Genomic DNA, 19,353 nt, shown 5'->3' with positions numbered 1-19,353 from the left:
TCTACTAGGTTGATGAAATGGCTCTGGAAGATCTCTTACTGGATATAAGCACCAAGGAGGGGAGGAAAAAAAAGACTCCTCAGGTGATTCAGGAGAAAAGTATTTTTAAATAGAGAGGAGTGCAATCGTACTACCATCTCCACATTTAGAGATGAATAAAAAAGGCACAAAGAGAGGAAGTGGGCTGTTCCTGGGCCTCCCGTAACTACAGTCCAGCTCTGCTTCCTTATATAGGTTTCTTTTGCACACATGCCCTTGGTTTAGGTTTCTAAAACCGATGTTTTTTATTTATAGGTAAGCAAACCCCAATTTTTCTAAATTCTCACTAAAGATGATGTTAGCCAGACCTTAATTTGTGTGATCACTGCGCCTGGATCCTCCTCCTTCCTCCCTTCCTGTCTGAGTCCCTTGAAGAAACTAGGTGACCTCTTCTGTTCTATAAACTTCCCAACTTTTTTCTTTCTCTCTCTCTTTTTTTTTTTTTGCCAACGTGTCAGTACATCTGAGCCCTCCTGATCCCTGTTGGCTGCATGGGCTCAGTTCCAGTTCTATCCTTTCCCGGGGAGCTGCTGTCAGCCTGGCTGGATTACAGCCCGGCAACGGTTCTGTTGCTAATGAATTGGCAGGGAGAACAAAACACTGCAGCTCTCCTGGAACTATTTTGTCATCTATAGTTGGAGCGCATAAAACCTTGGGCTCTGGAAAAGAACAAATGTCATTCAAGTTTGATTATTAGCTCTAGGATGTCAGGACCCCTACTTCACCACACCCTGAATGTTTGTCCCATTGCAGAACTCAAATGACAAAGGTTAAAGGAAAACTCCACCCTTGTAGCATTTCCTCACATATTTCCCACTCCAGGACTGGCTGGCAGGACCAAGAAGGGAAAATTCTTGTATTTATAGCTCAGTGGATAACGGGGCCAGGCTTGGCAGCTTCCAAAAGGCTGAGCAAATCTTGGAACACTGGGATTAAAAGAGCCCTTAAGGAGCATTAAGTCCAATGTCCTCCTCTAAAGATCAAGAAACCAAAGCCAGAGAGATTGTCTGGTGTTGTGGGTTGAATTGTGTCTCTCCAAAGTTCATATATTGAAGCTCTAATATGGAGTTCCTCAGAATGTGACCTTTTTTGAAGATAGGGTCCTTAACAGAGGTAATTAAGTTAAAATGAGGCAATCAAGTTAAAATGTGGTCATTGGGGTGGGCCCTAATCCAGGATTACTGGTGTCCTGATAAGAAGGGGAAACTTGGACACTGAGACAAGTATACAGTGAACCACTGAAGATGGCCATCTGCAAGCCAGAAAGAAACAGATCCTTCCCCCACAGTCCTCCAAAGGAACCAACCCTGCTGACTTCTAGCCACCCAAACTGTGAGACAATACAGTCCTGTTAAGCCACTCAGTTCATGGTGCTTTGTGACAGTAGCCTTAGCAAACAAATACACCTGGAATCTCAATTCAGAAGTGGCTGAACTGGGTGTCTTGATTGTATCCAGTGGTGCACTGTCCCTAGACTAGAGATACACTATGAGGTTGCTATCTGCAGAAAACCAGGGTGCTTTTCAAGAGGAACAATTTGTCTAAGAATTTGGAGAGCACTGTCTCTGTCTTTTATAAGTAGAGGTAGAAGATGCTCCCATCCCTTGTTATCTAGCTTTAGAAGTTTCCCCTACTGAATTCATTTTTGCAGAGTTCAGGAAATACACATTCTCTTTTTATGTAATTGGCATGGCATTTTTTAGTACTTGTATTCAATTTCTTGAATACAAGAAAATTATCTGGGCCTTTCATTCTTTTAGTATTCCTTTTTGTGAGAACATTTTCAGCTACTGTTCCTGATTTATTAATGGCATCCTAATTTAAAGTTATGAATAGGCTTGAATTTCATTTTTATGCAGATTCATAATGACATTTTTCTTTTGGAGAAACATATTTGAGAAATGCAGTGATCTGGATATTCTGCAATAACTCTTCACAATAGTGAAACTGTGACCACAGTAGATTTAAAGCAACAGCCCCAACAAGGATAGCCTTTAAGGCACCCTCTCTTCCAAAGTGTGGTCTCCCTAGAGCAGGGAGGTCAAAGACCGGGCGACTTAATTGAGAACTTGAGTAGGCTCTGTTCCCTTCATGTCTACGTGTTGAGGGAGGGTAGACATGATAAAGCATTCTAACTGCCTGGCACAAGCTTAGGAATTTTCCAGAGAAATTCTCGTGGACAGGTGAAGAGTTAGGGATAGGCACTGGATACCAGGGGTAGGGATTAGCCAGTTGGCCTCATGAGAATGCTCCATGAGAAATCTGTGTCTCTGCTACCACATCAAAGCATATTAGTCGTGTTGGCCAATTCTGCCAGGGACCAGTCAGTTACACACTGGCTTTACAATGTACAGCCTGTAAAAAACCCTGAGCCATAGAAAGTGTGTTTCCATGTAGGCTCCCAGGATTTAGGATTTTTTGACCCCTTCAGCAAACTGGGAGCACTGAAAGATGGTCAGTAGCTTTAAGTTCTGCTAAAGAAGAATATTATTCAACAGTTTTTTTTTCTAGTTTTTAGAAATATGGGTATTTTAACAGTGATTCAGATTTATTTATTTATTTTTTGGGTACTGGGGATCAAACCCAGAGCCTCACATCTGCTAGGCCAATGCTGTACCATTGAGCTATATCTCCAGCCACCCCCACCCCCGCCCTCCATATCTCTCTCTCTCTCTCTCTCGTTACACACAATACCTTTATTTTGCTTATTTATTTTTATGTGGAGCTGAGGATCAAACTTGAGGGCCTTGCATGTGCTAGGAGAGCGCTCTACCACTGAGATACAACCCCAGCCCCACAGCCCACTCTTTTTAATTTAAAAATACAAAACCTAAGCACTTTTCATCAAATGACATTCAGAATCCTAAAGTGACTCTTTTTAAGAATATACCTATAATGTTTTTTCAAATGAGAAATATCATGACAATATCTTCTGGTTATCATTGTCACCTATGGTGCAGTTCCTGGTGGTGCTGGAGCCTGAACCCTCTCTCCGTAGTCCCAGGCTCTTGGGGGCACACAGCACAGGAAACCTGGGCATTCTCTTGGCAACCCCAGCATCTCACTGCTTCAGTAGGCTAGGGGCTCTGACCTCCTTTTTGTAGCTCCTTTGGTGTCCCCACCCTGCCCCAAGAATAGTTTTGTATCTTTTTACAGAGTAAAGAATAAAAATTCTTTTTTTCTTTTTTTTGGTACTATGGATTTAACCCAGGGGTGCTCAACCACTGAGCTATACCCCTAGCCAATTTTATTTTATTTTGAGACAGTTTCCCTTAATTGCCTAGGCTGGCCTCAAACTTGAGATTCTCCTGCCTCAGCCTTCCCAGTTGCTGGGATTACAGGTATACACCATCACAAAGGGCTTGAAGAATCAAAATTCTTTATTACTTACAGGAAGCTCCTTAAAATACTTGTTAGCTAATATCAGCTCTCAAAAAGACGTGTCACTCCCGGGGCTGGGATTATAGCTCAGTGACAGAGTGCTTGCCTAGCATATGTAAGGGACTGGGTTTGATTCTCAGCACCACATATAAATAAATAAAATAAAGGTCCATCAACAACCCCCCCCCAAAAAAAATATGTCACTTCCCACTTTGGTGATGGTCCCCTTTGTCTTTGTTTCTAGGAAAACAGATTTTGAGACAGGGATTGGAGCACAAGCAGGTTATTGAGAAGGGCTACAATAGAGGAATGAAGATGGGAGACATAGAGAAGGTATGGGGCAGCTGGGTGACACCTGGGAAACTGCAAAGAGTACCCCTTGGAGTTATGCCACTGGAATATTGTCCCATAATTCTCATCTGTTACTGGCTAAATTCTGCTCCTGAAAGTGGCATGGATTATCCCGTGCTTTTTATCTGCCCCATGCACAAGCCACATGATCTCTTGCAGTCAGGTCAAGTCTTCAGGCAGAATCACAGACGCCACCTGTCTTAAAGATAACAGTGAGTGCCTAACAGACCTGGGTGGTACATCTGTTCTACCTCCCTTCTGCAACCTCTGAACTCTTGATTTGAAATTATAGCACTGACTCTGACCTTCTATTGAAAGCAGTAAAACTGTGACTCATCTCTGCCATTGAGTGGAAAAAGGAAGGACCGTCTTCCCCAAAGAGCTTCATTCTATTTTTTCCATGGGTGACCAGACCACTCCCAATAATCTTTGTCTCGAGTCCATGGGCAAGATCATGGATTTATATTGTGGTGATGAAATAACATACACTCAAGACAGAAATCCCTCGGAGTTACCATGAACCATTTACTAAATGACCCAGACCAGAGATAGTAAACTGATTTCACTTGTGTGACCAAAGGATTTCCAGAATACTGTTCAGAGAATTCTTTATTTTTTAAATGTTTATTTTTCAGTTGTAGTTGGACACCATATCTTTATTTTCATGTGGAGCTGAGGATCAAACCCAGGACCTCGCCCGTGCTAGGTGAGTGCTCTACCTCTGAGCCACAATCCCAGCCCTACTGTTCGGAGAATTCTGAGACTCAAGGAAAAAAGAGTAGGTTGATTATTAATTCATAATCCATAACTGTCAAGGTACCAATCCCTAAGGGTGTATATTAGTCCATTCTCTGTTGCTGTCAGAACACCTGACACTGGATCACTTATAAAGAATTTTTTTTTTTTTTTTTTTTGCACATGGTTCTGGAGGTTGGAAAGTCCTCAAAAGATGTAAAACACAAGGAGTGGTCTCATTTTAGAATGACCTGCTCTCAAGGTAACTGATCCGATCTCGGGGAGAGAAGTCATTCCTATGAGGAAGGCATTAATCCCTTTTAACAAACTAATCACCTTTTAAATTTCAACATGAGTCTTGGTGGAGACAAGTCACATTCAAACCATAGCAGGGTAAAAAAAAAAAAAAAATCCATGCAAGGGTTGGGGATATGGCTCAGTAGGTAGCGTGCTTGCCTCACATGCACAAGGCCCTGGGTTCACTCCCCAGCACCACACAAATAAATAAATAAATAAATAAATAAATAAAATCCATGCAAGACATACCTGAATACACAGGTTTCCAGGATAGTATTCTCCAGAGTCAGGAATTAATTGACCAGTCCCTAGACCCTGCCTATAAGACTGTATTAGTGAGCTAGACATGATGATGCATACCTGTAATCCCAATAACTCCGGAGGCTGGGGCAAGAGGATCACAATTTCAAGGCCAGCCTCAGCAATTTAGTGAGGCCCTAAGCAATTGAATGAGACCCTGTCTCAAAATAAAAAAATAAAAATAAAAAGAGCTGGGGATGTGGCTCAGTGGTAAAATATCTCTGGGTTCAATTCTGTTAAATTCTATTGGCAATATTACCAATAATTATTGGCTCAGTTAGAAAATGGCCATGCCCTCATTAGGGGGAGAAGGGAGCTTCCAGAGAAGTGACTGGAGTGTTCTGACCAGTTAGAGGAATTCCAAGTTTTATGTGTCAAAATCCCAGTCTCTCATGAATCCATGAAATGGAAAGGCTTTTATTTTTAAACAAACACAAGAGAGAACCTAAGGATGAGGAAGTGTCTTTTCCATTTTGACTAAATTTCCATAACCACTTGATAACTCAGAGTTCCCTGTTGTGAGAGTAGGAAATTCGCTTCAGTTTTCTGGGTCTCCCGCTTCCCCATGCGGAGAGAGTTATGGAATTTTTGACTCATCTTTTGGGGCCACTTTGAAGAAAGGTGAATATTAGAAAGATTCTGAAGGCAGTGGAGAATCTAAACATCAATAACGGAAGGGAGAATCAGGACTTGGAGTTTAGCAATCAATTACCTAGTGCCACACAAAGTCCTAGATTCGATATACAATTGTTGTGTGTTTTTATTTACAGTCAGGGAGGACTCTGAAGCTCATTACAATCTGGAATTACTTCATACCCTGGGCTGGAAATTTCAAAGGATTCAAATCTACTAGCTGCTTTGCTCTTCAATAACTATTAACTTGACCGTTTACTTCTTAAAATCAGGCTGAGTTTAGTACTGGCTGAGCCAGCTTCTATCTGTCTTGAGTGATTCTTGCTATCGTCACTGTAGCCATGTGTGGATAGAAGAGAATATGGCCCATTATCCTACCAGATGCAAATATGATCCTGATTCAACAACAACAACAAAAATCTGTCCTCCACACAGGGAAAATAACAACAGACTCTGAAGCCGAATGGAGCTTTTGTGACAGGGCAACCTGCTCTTTAGGAATTCACACTGTGGTTTGTGAAGAGCAAGAAAAAAGAATTCTGAAATGGACATTTCTAATTTTGTCTTGAGGCCTGTGCTAAGGTGAAATTTCGTTTTCTTTTTTTTAGTTGATGTACCTTTATTTTTTATTTATTCATATGTGGTGCTGAGAATCGAACCCAGTGCCTCACACATGCTAGGCAAGTGCTCTACCACTGGGCCACAACCCCATCCCCTAAGATGAAATTTCTATCAAATCAGAGCTGGGTGTGGTGGTGTCCCTGTAGTCCCAGCCATTCTGAAGGCTGAGGCAAAAGGATTGTTTGAGCCTAGGAGTTTGAGGCCAGCCTAAGCAAAATAGCAAGGCCCTGTCTCAAAGCAAAACAAAACACACAAGAAGAAAACAAAATCTGCTGAGAGATAGTGAACTTTTTTTTTTTTTAGAATTTTTTTTTAATATATTTTTTTTTAGTTTTCGGCAGACACAACATCTTTGTGTGTGGTTCTGAGGGTCAAACCCGGGCCGCACGCATGCCAGGCCAGTGTGCTACCGCTTGAACCACATCCCCAGCCCCAATGAACGTTTTTTTGAAAGATAAGATTTTGTAACAGAAAATTTTTTATTTGTATTATGTGGCTTATATGTGGCTCATCATTCCATCGTGCTCTCTGTACCTCTGGGAAACTAATACCCAATAAAAAGCAGTATCAATAACACAAGTAACTTCACCAATAATTCTTTGATCTAAGGCATAGGTGACTGAAATAAAGTGTTGATGAGCTACCTGTAGAAAATACTACCAATGAATAAATCACATTTGATTTCTACCTATGTGTAATGGAATAGTACTTTAATATTAATCTACCAGTTTCAATTCCTTGTGCTTCTAGCCTTCTCCCAATGTTTTAGAGTCGTTGAAGTCTTTTGATATGTATTGCTCCTATGGTAAGGTCTACATGGCTAAAATGCAGGGGAAAAAAAACTGAATGTCTTTTGAGTTTTAAAAAGTTGACTTTGAAGATCTAGGAGGGTATACCCCATTCCCTGTGCCCTACTCAGCAGTACTATAATTATTGTCTTTTTGTAATAACAGTTGTTAGAAAATGGTTTTTCTTTGTTATTGTATAGCTCTTAGTCATTTGTACTTTCTCATTTGAAAATTGTTGGTTTTATGTTCTTTTCTCATTTTTGTACTGGAATATCTTAGTTCCCTTATTTCCATATTGATGCATCATACATGTGTGTGAATGAATGTGTGTATTTGAGGGGTGTGTGTGTGTGTGTGTGTGTATACATTTGAATATATACATATATATATTCAAATGTTTTCCCAGTGTGATACTTCTCTTTTGATATTTTTGATCTATAGAGTTTAATATTCTATATAATCAAATCTACAGGGATGGGATATGGCTCAGTGGTACAGAGCTTGCCTAGTACACACAAGGTCCTGGGTTTGATCCCAGCACTGGAGTAAAGAAAAAGGAAAAAAAAAATCTTTTTTTCCATGTGACTTCCTCCATGGCTTTGAAACTTAAGATGATAGCTTTTACACATAATAAGTTGAGAATAACATCTATTTGTAATTTCTCCTATTTTGTTTGCAGTTTGATTTTGACAACAAACTCTTTATTCTTAGGAATTTTATTCATTCCATCAATAAATATTTTTTGAGTCTGATAAAATGTAGGTGATAGGGATAGACTAATAACCAAAATATTTAGAGTAGGAGAGATGAGTGAGCAGCCATCAGGAGCTCTTGCGCAGTTGGGGCTGTGTTCAAGGTGCTGAGCCTAAATGAAGCTGGCCAGGGTAGAGAGCCCTGGAACTTCTCCAAATCTTAACTTTGTTCTCAGAGAATTCCCTTGAGTTAACTTGATAAACTAAAACAGTTTCTGCAGCAGGCTAAATGTGATTAACCATGGAACATTATTCATGCTCTGGCTGTTAGGTGAAAAGTCATCAGAAACAAAGGAACCAAGAGAACTATTTTTAAAAGATTTAGGAAAACAACAAAATATACCTTCAGCAAGATTTAGAATCAGGATTCAGAGTATCAGGGCTGTCTGAGATGATTTAGCCTTGACTCCTGTACAACCAATAAAGAAAACCTCAAAATGACCAGTAAATGTGAAAAATAAAAACAGAACAATCTCACTTATAATCAAAGAAGTGCAAATTGAAACAAGAAGACATCACTTTAAGCCTATCAGACTAGCAGATATGTTTTATATATAGGATTTGGGGAAATTGATATTCTTTTAAAAAATATTTTCTAGTTGTAGATGGACACAATACCTTCATTTTGTTTATTTTTATGTGGTGCTGAGGATCGAACCCAGTGCCTCACACATGCTAGGCAAGTGGTCCACCATTGAACCACAACTCCAGCCCAGAAACAGGTATTCTTGTGCTGATGGTGTGAGTATAAATCAGTGTAATTTTCAAGGAGATAAATTGGCCATATCAAAATAAAGGCTGTAATATTTATAGCTGTTGACCCATCAATTCTACTTCCTAGAATTTATTTCATATGACTGGATATAGTAAAAAAATATGTATCCAAAGATTAATAACAAAAATCATAATAACTAAAATAGCAACACTGGAAAAACTATCCAATAATAGAGGGCTGATTAAATAAATTATAAAGGAGCATGTGGTTAATCATTTAAAAATATTAATGTTAGGAAATTGCTTATGTTAAGGAAATCATGTTTCAATTCATTTTTCCTTCTGAACACTAAAATATTAAACATATGGTGAAATTATGGGTTTTTAAAAAATGCTTTTTGTGCATTTTTAATTTTTTTTTCTCTTTTCTAAAAAAGTGGGTGAGATCTGTACTGCTGTGTTTAGAGAAATTACTAAGTGGGAAATGGTGGGCTCCTGGGGCATAAGGGAGAGAGGAGGGGCTCTGAGTGTTCCATGGGGAAGTTGTTACCTCAACCTGGCCTGTTACTGTCTTTTGGGGCCAATCTTAGGCCTGGGTAGTGTTGGGCCCAATGGACAGGGATGAGAACTGCTTTTCCATTTTCTATTGTGCTTGAGCAATATCCTGACCAGAGGTTCTAATAAAGCACCTCATCTGGGGCCCCAGGGCTGGTTAGCCAATGCAAGTTGTCCTGATTGGGCTCTGCCCATTAGTGTTTCAGAGATGTCTGCTGGTCCTGCCATCATGTGACATGCTATCTCCCTAATATGGCAAGCCCAGCATCATTTCTGGATAACTGGCAGGAAGAAGGAGGAACAACTTCCAACCTGCTGGTATGTTTTGTCACTTTAGCTGTGCCATGGTACCCGGATATTTGGCTAATCACATCTGGACATTTCTATAAAGGGTCTGTTTTGAAATAAGATTAGCATTTAAATCAATAGATTTTTGAGTAAAATAGATTACCCTCCACAGTGGGGAAGACTCATCCAGTCAGTTGAAGTCCTTAGGGAAAAAAGAGAGGTGTCCCAGAGGAGAGAGAATTCTGCCTGCAGACAACTTTTGTAGATGGATATAATCTCTTTATTTACTTATTTTTATGTGTTGAGGATCAAACCCAGTGCCTCATGCATTAGAGGCAAGCGCTCAACCACTGAGCTACAACCCCAGCCCTGCCTATCTCTATCTTACCAGCCTATCCTGCAGATTTTGAACTTGCCAGCCTCATGACAATTAGTAGATTCCTTAAAATAAATCTCCCCATGTCCCTATATCTATATATAAATCTCTTCTATTGGTTCTGTTCCTTGGCTATTATAGTGAATAAATAGCTCAAGTAATTCTACTCTAAGCTCAGTCTGAGGCAGGAACCAGGAAGTAGAATATCTTCTTACTTTCTATTTGCATACATTTGATAGAATCATTTTTTTTTTGGTACTGGGTTTGAACTCAGGGGTACTCGACCACTGAGTCACATCCCCAGCCCTATTTTGTATTTTAATTAGAGACAAGGTCTTGCTTTAATTAAAGACAGGTCTTGTAGTTGCTTAGCACCTTGCTTTTGCTGAGGCTGGCTTTGAACTCGAGATCCTCCTGTCTCAGCTTCCTGACCTGCTGGGATTACAGGTGTGTGCTACTGTGCCCAGCTAGAAACATGTTTAAACGTCTGCAAATACTATGATAATATATCAAACCAGTGTGGTATATCAGTGGTACAGAAACTGTAATAGCTTTTAGTCATTATTTTTATCAATCAATAAACACTAAAAGTACAACTACTGTGGTGTATGAAGAATTTTTATTCCATGAAGTTGACCAAATTATATTGTTATGGGTATGTACAAATGTTACAACAAATCGCACTATTATGTACAATTATAATGCACTAATAAAATTTTTTTGTTCTTTTTTAATGAACACAATACCTTTAGTTTTATTTATTTATTTTTATGTGGTGTTGAGGATCGAACCCAGTGCCTCACACATGTCAGGCAAGTGCTTTACCACTGAGCCACCCACCAGCCCAGAACTTTCCATTCTGGACGTTCTTAATATCAAAAATGGTCCCTACAGTTTTAAGTGATGAGAAGTCAATGAAAGATATTTTTAAATAAAAAAATTTTATTGCTTTTCCCCCACAGAATATGATACATTTTACTTAAAAACTTTATAAAATATAGATAAACAAAAAACAATAAAAAGGTGCACCCAGAGGTGATCAGTGTTCATAACTGTTAAACTTCCAGACCTTTTTCTATGCGTGTGTATAAACAAATATTTTTATAATTCTACATATTTAACTGTAACCCCCCCTTATAAACATCATTGTGACATTTATTACATATATACATCAGCATCATCATTTTAAATAGCTACATAGTATTGATAAGGAGATTTCATAATTTATCTCCTAACATTAGACAACTGTTTCTAATTTTTCCATTACATATAATAATGAGATGAACATCTCTGAGTGACTGACCACATTTGTCCAATTTTTTCATTGGGATTTTCCTTTGGAAGTGAGTCAAATGACATGAGGTCTTTTTAAAAATATATATATTTTTAAAATCTTATTTATTTATTCATTCATTTATGTGGTGCTGAGGATCGAACCCAGTGCCTCACACATGCAAGGCAAGCACTCAACCACTGAGCCCCGTTTTGAGGTTTTAGTATAAATTTCCCAAATTACTTTCAGAAAGTCCGCACCACTTTTACACCCATTATCTGTGTATAAGCGTACGCTTTCCACATCTTTGTCAGGGTATTATTGTTATTTACCAAGTAGAAAGCATTATTTTTCCTTTCCTACTAATAAGGTTGAATTGCTTTTTGTTAGATTTTTTTTTTTAGTTGTCAATGGATCTTTTATTTATTTATATGTGGCACCTCATACGTGCCAGGAAAGCGCTCTACCACCGAGCCACGACCCCAGCTCCCTCTCGGAGTTTGAGTTTTTTAAAACAGCTTTGAGGGATCACTTACATATCATAAAATTCAAGCAATGTCAATGTGCAATTCAATGATTTCAGTAAATGTACAGTGGCAACCAATACCACAATCCACTTCTAAAACATTTCTACCACCCCAGAAAGTTCCCCTATACCCATGGATAACCTCTGTTCTAGAAAACCACTGTTCTACTTTTTTTTTTTTTTCCTATAATTTGTCCTTTATTGTGATTTCATACCAATGGAAACATACAAAGTGTAGTTATTTTGCAGTTGGCTTCTTTCAGTTGGCATAACGTTTCTGCGATTGTGTGTTGCAAATAAATCTGTCTAGAAGTCATTTGTTGCTAAACTTTTTTCTCCTCATGTTCATTTCCAGTTTTCTGTTACAAAGGCCCTTGCCTGTTTTTCTACTGGAGCATTAAAAGATTTTACAGGGAAGGGCTATAGTTTCAATTAAATAAAGAGAAATCTGGTACTTATTCTGATTTTATCTTTGCACTTCCAAATCTAGGATAATTAGTGAAAGTTTTGTGCATTAAATATTGGCTTTTATCTACAGTACAGGATTATAAATGATATGGCACTGAGGAGTAATTATTTATTTGAATCAAGTTTTCGTTTTCTCTCTTCAAGGAATATCATAAATTTCTAATGCTTTCTAAAAAGTCTTCAAGTTAGTCCTTTAAAGTTGATTTTCTTTAAGAGAATAAAAATATTTCCTTTCAGGAACAAGGTGGAATATAAATAAATAAATGTTGCCTTACTTTAATTCTGCTCTAGGTAACTTGTTTTCTTTATCAATGGCCCTTAAAACATTCCTCATCCCTAAGGTAGACAAAGACTACTATTTGAAAATTAAACAGCATTCTTTGAATTCTTTGTTATCTCTGTAGAGATTAATTAAAACAACAACAACAGCAACAACAAAATATTAATAGCTTGCAAAAAACCCATTGCCAGGTAAAAATTTTCCAGTCGGAAAAAAAAAATGTCCCTGGTACCAGGGATTGAACCCAGGGGCACTTAACTCTGAGCTACATCTCTAGCCAATTTTTTTTTTTTTTAATTTTTCGACAGGGTCTCACTAAGTTACTGAGGCTGGCTTTGAACTTTCGATCCTCCTCCCTCAGCCTCCAGAGTCACTAGGATTACAGGCATGCACCAATGTACTCGGCAAAGATACAGTTCTTAAAGGTGGCAGAGAAATGTAAAGTTTGACACATTGAATAGAGAGCCTGAAACATTTCCGGATTACTCCTTCTTCAGCTTTCAAACATTTCCCTTCTTCCTAGAATGGTTTGTGTGTGATTTATTTTAATGCTAAAAAAGCTAAAGCTAGAGTTCCTCACATCTATGGGCTCCTTCCTAATTTGGGGCTCCTAATTTTATATGTTTTTCTTTAAAGAGGGAACTCCAAATTATATAAGCTTTGGGCTCCATAAAACCTGAATCTGTCCCTGTAATCAAAGCTCTCTGTAATCCATTTGAAGGTTTTCTACCTCATGGTTGAGTGCTGATATACTTCCACAAGATTTCTGTGCCATGATTTATCCTAGACATCTTTTTAGAAAAATTTGCTAGGCAAATGTCAAAGCAAGAACAAAAATGATTCACCTAGAATCCATCATCTCAAAAGTCACCTATTCATCTGTGGCACCTTCCAGGTTTGTCCACCTAATTTTAATGTGATTATAATTAACCTTGGATTTGAAAAAATATTATGCTGATAAACACGGCTCACTTTACAAAGTGAGCATCACTATCCTATATACATCTTTTTAAAATGTGTATGATATGGCTTCATCATGGCACTCAACAGACAGGGAGGTGGGAACTTCAGTGATACCTAAGGAAGACGGTCGACTCAGTTGCAAAGGATGACAAACTGTGAGGGTCACGTCTGGCTTGTTCACCGCTGTAAGCTCAGTGTTTAGTACAAGATCTGGCATGAAGTTAGTATTCAAATATTAACTGAGTGACTAACTTTGAATGTGACTGACCCAATATTTTTGGAGGGGAAGATATATGGAATAAAATCCTAGATGATAGCAATTAACTTATCATTTTCTACTAAAGAAGAATCCTGTATAGTTAATTAAACAAGTGTAAACTGAGTGCCTAGATCACTTGGTATTGACAGAGAACCAAAGGAAGAAAAATCTGGAGAGTGAATGCCTTTTCACCCCTGTCCCAGGTCTGTACTATATGGTCTGAGGTCAATAAAGAGAATGGAGAAGTTTCCAGTCTTTTAAAAAGACATAGCCTTATTTTACCTTTTCAGAAGAACTTGGAAATCAATAAAAATTATGTTGGGGAAAAAAAGTAATTTTACTTAGGGACGTCAAAAATTTAGAGGCCTTTTTTGGCTTAAGGGACTCTGGAAAATGATGACACCAACATTTTGCTAGAAACAGGACCAAGCATATCTGTAGTGTCATAGTCATTGAGAAGTCTGACCCTGCAAAAGATGGAACCTAAGGTTTTCTTGTCCTGGGGCCAGAGCAAGGAGACAATAGCATTTCCCAGCAAAAATTAAGTAAACAAAATCCCAGAAATATTTTTCTTTCAAATAATACTGATTTAATTTCTACTTTCCTATGAAAAAACAAATTACATTTCAGAGAATACTATTTAGGTTAAGAGGTTCCCATCAGCGCTGTTTTGCAATATGTGTTTACATAATCTGAAGTGAAATGGCAGTTAAGTATAAAACTGGGGCCAGTCAGGTCAGTTTGGGTGCATTAAGAGGATTAATTTTATTTTGGATTACAAACTAATGTCACATTCTACTGTTTAAGTGTCAACTAGATTTGAATTTGGTTTTGGACATTCCAATTGAGATGAATCTGAGAAAAAAACAAAGTCTGGGAACGTGGCTCAGTGGTAGACTGCTGGCTAGCATGTGCAAGGCCCTGGGTTTGATCCATTCCCCAAAGCACAAAATAAAACCAAAAACAGAACACTACCAGATTTTAAAAAGCAACAGGTCAGCGATTTGTAAAGAAAATATATAGCATCAATATTTCCTGCTGTTATCAACGGCTCAAACATTTGAGATTATGAATACTGACATTTAAACATGTGAAATTTCTGGAGAAAAGTGTGTGTGTGTGTGTGTGTGTGTGTGTGTGTGTTGGGAATCGAACCCAGGGCCTCACACGTGGTACATAACTGCTCTACCACTGAGTTACATGCCCAGCCTGACAGAAAATTATATAGAATGTTTTTGTTTGTACCACCCAATATGTTTCTAATTATTTCCCCTATTAATCATTTGGCTTTGCTGTGCATGACTCACAGAAGTGAATAACAGACTGTGCTAAGAACGCAAAAAGTAACAGCATGAAGAAGCAGTTAAACACATCTTGTAAAACTTGACTTAGAGGAAATTTATCCAAGTTAAAGCAAATATACTTAACATATGATTCCGTTTGCTGGCAAACATATCAAATATTTAAAATTTTGGGGGCTGGGATTGTGGCTCAGTGGTAGAGCACTCGCCTAGCACGGGTGGGACCTGGGTTCGATCCTCAGCACCACACAAAAATAAAGGCATTGTGTTGTGTCCATCTACACCTAAAAAATAAATATTAAAAAAATTTAAATTTTGGACAGTTATTAGGAGAAGCTTGACAACGGGCCCTGTTGCTTCATAATTCAGCTTGCTTTACCAACCCACCCTAGGATGCCCACCAAAGGTGCTCAGCATGAACTGTCTTGCAACATTCATTATTGTGAACACAGGTCCTTTACTAGATTGAAAGTTCCTTTAGAACACGAATGATGTCTTATACACCTCTGTCTCCTCCAAAGCACAGAACATTGTAGTTTATTCAATATTTATGGAAATGAGTATATCAAAACACAAAAAATTCTACCAGAGAACTCCAAAGAGAAACAAAAAAGTGTACTACTAGACTTTACATAGTATTTACAAAATATACTTATTGTATATAAAGCATTTCCGTATAATATAGTCTCTTTTTTTGGATAAATTTATTTTGTACTCCCATGAGTTTTGGGATTTGCTCATGAAATTGATTTCAGATGATCATCCACAGGTATCAAACTTAGTTACATTTTCTTTGTCCTTTCTAATTTAGTATTGGCATATGCCACATATTCTTCCACAGAATTTCTAAGGAAGACCTCTCTAAAGAAACCATTTTAAATTTTATAGTGTCCTTCAGTTGTATGTTAAAAAAGCTACCTTCAAAGCAGCTAAAGTTAACCTCATCTGAGCAAAAAGTGAAAGAAACTTAATTAGAAAATTCAAAGAGATGATAGACAGTAGAGAAAAATCTCAAATTAATTGTCATGTGATCCTAATGATTTCATATCTTGTTATGCTAATGTGTGAGCCAGGACACACACATTCAAATACAAAGAGTTTAACCATGCCAGTAACAGGCCAAAGGAGATAGTCTCTTATGCCATTAAGCATATATCTAACAGGATTTTAGAAATTGTCATATTTCCTTTGTCCATTAAGTGGGCAAAACACATCAAATCATTTTTGCATGTGTTAAAGCATTCAAGTACATTTTCGAAAAGAGGCAATGAAAACTTTATCTCTAAAGTTCATAAAGAAAAGGGAAGTAATTAGGAATAAATAGGGATTGAGCCTAGAAGATCTCTCTAGTGTTGTTGCATCTTATATCTCTTAACTGAGTAAGTCATATAAATCCAGAGGCTCTCAAGCAGAGTCATTTCTTCATTCCTTATACTTGGAGAGGTTAACACAGGAATTGAGACATCTAATACAGAATTTTCCAATTGACCTAATTTTTACCAGCAGTTTCTGCTACCAAAAACTTTGAGACTATCTCCATAATAAATGTAACTAAGTTTAAAAGCCTATTAGCTGCATATGTTAAGGTATGTAGAAATGAACTGACAAAATGTCTGAGATTGACTATAAAAATATTTCAGTAGAAAAGAACAAAAAGGACAGGTGAAGCAAAAGCAGCTAAGCCTTGCAATTACTAAACTCTGGGTATGGATGTGTAGGTGTGTACCATATTATTCTATTTTTATGTGTGTTTGAGAATTTTAATAATGAGACTTTTAAAAAAGCTTCAGGAATTATAAATTATCATTAATATAGACATATGGGTCAATGAATAGAATGGAAAACTTTGCTTAAAGAAATTAAGGCTGGTCTTAAATCTGGAGCTCCTTACTAGGCATACAATATGATTTTACCCATATTTTGCAGGGAAGGAAATAATACAAATCTACACATTATCCTGGAATGTGAAATCTTTATCAACACATTTATGACCTTTAGCCTAAAATCAGAGAAAAAAGATTCTTAATTCTAAGAATCCAGATTTCTTAATCTTTTTTTTTTTTTTTTGGATGTAAGTTTTTCTTATGGGGATTGAACTCTGCCTGGCCAGACTTCAGACTCCTTTTGGAAGTCATGTTTTAAACAGAATGAATCCTTCTCTGTGGTAGAGAAACCACTTTCACTCCCAGAGGAGTCAAGATATGCTGGGCAGAGCCTTACCTTCCCAGGCCTCTTCTCCATTTCCTTTTCTCCCCTGCATGGCCTCATATGCCTCTCTCTGCCCATGCTTTCCCCATTGGGCCTGTCATGACAGCCTCTGCAATTCAGGGATCCAAAAAGCAGAAGGGTCCCCTGAGTCTATGGGGACAATCATTCTTGCTCCAATGCAAAACCTGGTTTGGGCAACTATAATTTCAACCTACAAAACTGAAAATGAGTTAGAAATAAAGGAGGAGTCAGACACGAAACAAACTCTCCTAATTCATTTTGCATAATTTTCTGATTATGAGGCTCATACTAACACTGTTTTAAATTTTTGCCCTTCAAACAGAGATTAAAGATTCAGTTAAGAATTCATTCTATTAACACTGATGCCATGGAAGCATTTTTTTTAAAAAAATGAGGTATTTGGTTTACAGTCCCAAATGGTAGAAGTTTAAGCCTATAGACATACTCTAGAAAATGAAAATGAAATTGAGTACATGGAAACATAAAGCAGAAACAGGATCTAGTAATATGCTAGCAAATGCTGTGAAACCCTGAGAATCCTTATTATAGCTAAAATAAATCCACCTACCTTATATTTCTAAGCAGGACACCCTATGATTTTTTTCCTATATATCTACTTAAAAAAGACAAATGAGAATGAAGAGGTAAGTGAATATGATAAAGGTAAAGAGACTATTCATTCTTATTGATCCTTTTCCCACTCTAATAAAAAATACTTAGTAATAGACCTTTGCTTTCAAATTATTTTAGAAAAACATTTAGAATTACAGCAGCAACAGCATTTACAAGTGAGTTTATGTAGAACTATTGTCAAGGCTCCAAATACCATGAAAGATCTTAAGAAAACAGTTTTCACATAAAAAACTGCACAATCAGGTTAGCCAGACCCAAAATGATGATGAAAATATGAAAAATTAACTTAGGCCATGTCAGACGTTCTTCTTGGTGGAGGGAAATTATATAGATGAGAGATGGATATATGAATACAAAGGCCAGACCGCAAGCTGCTCCTGAATATCTGTAAAATAAAAGCTTTGGGGATTAATATTCACCTTACATTTTGCTTTTTCTGTTTTATAATTAAGGCAAATACAGTAAACTTTAAATCTTCCTCAGTCTCATATTGTGACAAAATTACTTTGATTCTTTTATTGCTGACATTGGGCTTAAACTTATTTTACTTGTTAATAAAAACAATTATTTCCTGCTCATCTTTATAACATCTGCTTGACAAAGGGTTTTTATTCATCCCTCAAATCTCCATAGTTCCTCTGTGCCTCAGTGATTGTAGCTACTTCCTCAGAAACATCTGGAGACAGGCTTCCCATCTTTGATCTTTATAAACTAATTACACATTTTGAGTTTGTGAGGGACTGCTAGAGTCTGCTTAAGAGTGAAATCAGATGAGTGCCACTGTGGCGTTTAGCATAATTATCAAAGATATTAACAAAAATATCTAAACATGAGATTGTGACAGAAAAACAGGCATTTTCCTCTCTCTTTCCCAGTTTTCTTTAGGAATGGCTTAATAGAAACTTAAGAGACCAATACATTCAATATGTATCAGGCTAATAATCTCCTCTAGTTTCTTTTTCTCCCTACACCTGTTTTATTTAAAATAAGACTAAGTATTTCTTTTTTTCTTTTTTTTTTTAGAGAGAGGGGAGAAAGAGAGAGAGAGAGAGAGAGAGAGAATTTTTTTTTAATATTTATTTTTTAGTTTTCAGCGGACACAACATCTTTGTATGTGGTGCTGAGGATCGAACCCGAGCCGCATGCACGCCAGGCGAGCGCGATACCGCTTGAGCCACATACCTGCCCCAAGTATTTCTTTTTGTATAATGGCAAATGGCTCAAATAATGCTGTTCATGAATCATTGATTGTTACTTTTTTAGATAAGGGCTTTCAAAAAAGTGACTCAGCTCTGCTGTCTGTATTAAGGAAGAGAAATCAGATCATTCTGAACCAGTTTAACATGAGAATCTGAGGTCACAATTTTATTTCCACCCTGCTCAACCTGTCACAACTTTTTAGGGAAAGGATATTAAGGATAGAGTCTCCTCTGGGACCTAAACTCTTACTTTTTGACTAAAATGGACACTGACATGTTTTTGAATAGATGCATTAAGGAAGCTGACATATAAAGGACCTCCTGGGCAGTCACAAGAATTTATGTATTATACAGTAAAAATACCTTTTTTGGGGTTGAAAAATAAAGGAAAT

General features: G+C 37.5%; 1 protein-coding gene across 2 annotated transcripts in view; it reads right to left on the bottom strand.

Annotated features, from left to right (window-relative positions):
- Positions 1 to 11,489: 11,489 nt before the first annotated feature.
- Slc38a9 (solute carrier family 38 member 9) overlaps positions 11,490 to 19,353 on the bottom strand; it is a 109,765-nt gene continuing 101,901 nt past the window's right edge. For both annotated transcript variants that reach the window (XM_015497297.2, XM_048800033.1), the window contains one exon: positions 11,490 to 18,147. In XM_015497297.2, the coding sequence (XP_015352783.1) occupies positions 17,982 to 18,147 (166 nt within the window). In that variant the 3' untranslated portion in view covers positions 11,490 to 17,981. The remainder of the gene's footprint in view (positions 18,148 to 19,353) is intronic.

The sequence above is a fragment of the Marmota marmota genome, unplaced genomic scaffold, assembly GCF_001458135.2.
Source record: "Marmota marmota marmota unplaced genomic scaffold, marMar, whole genome shotgun sequence".
In the NCBI taxonomy this organism is placed as follows: Eukaryota; Metazoa; Chordata; class Mammalia; order Rodentia; family Sciuridae; genus Marmota; species Marmota marmota.
The sequence above is the reverse complement of the archived record's forward strand: the minus strand, read 5'-3'. Positions and strand labels throughout refer to the sequence as shown.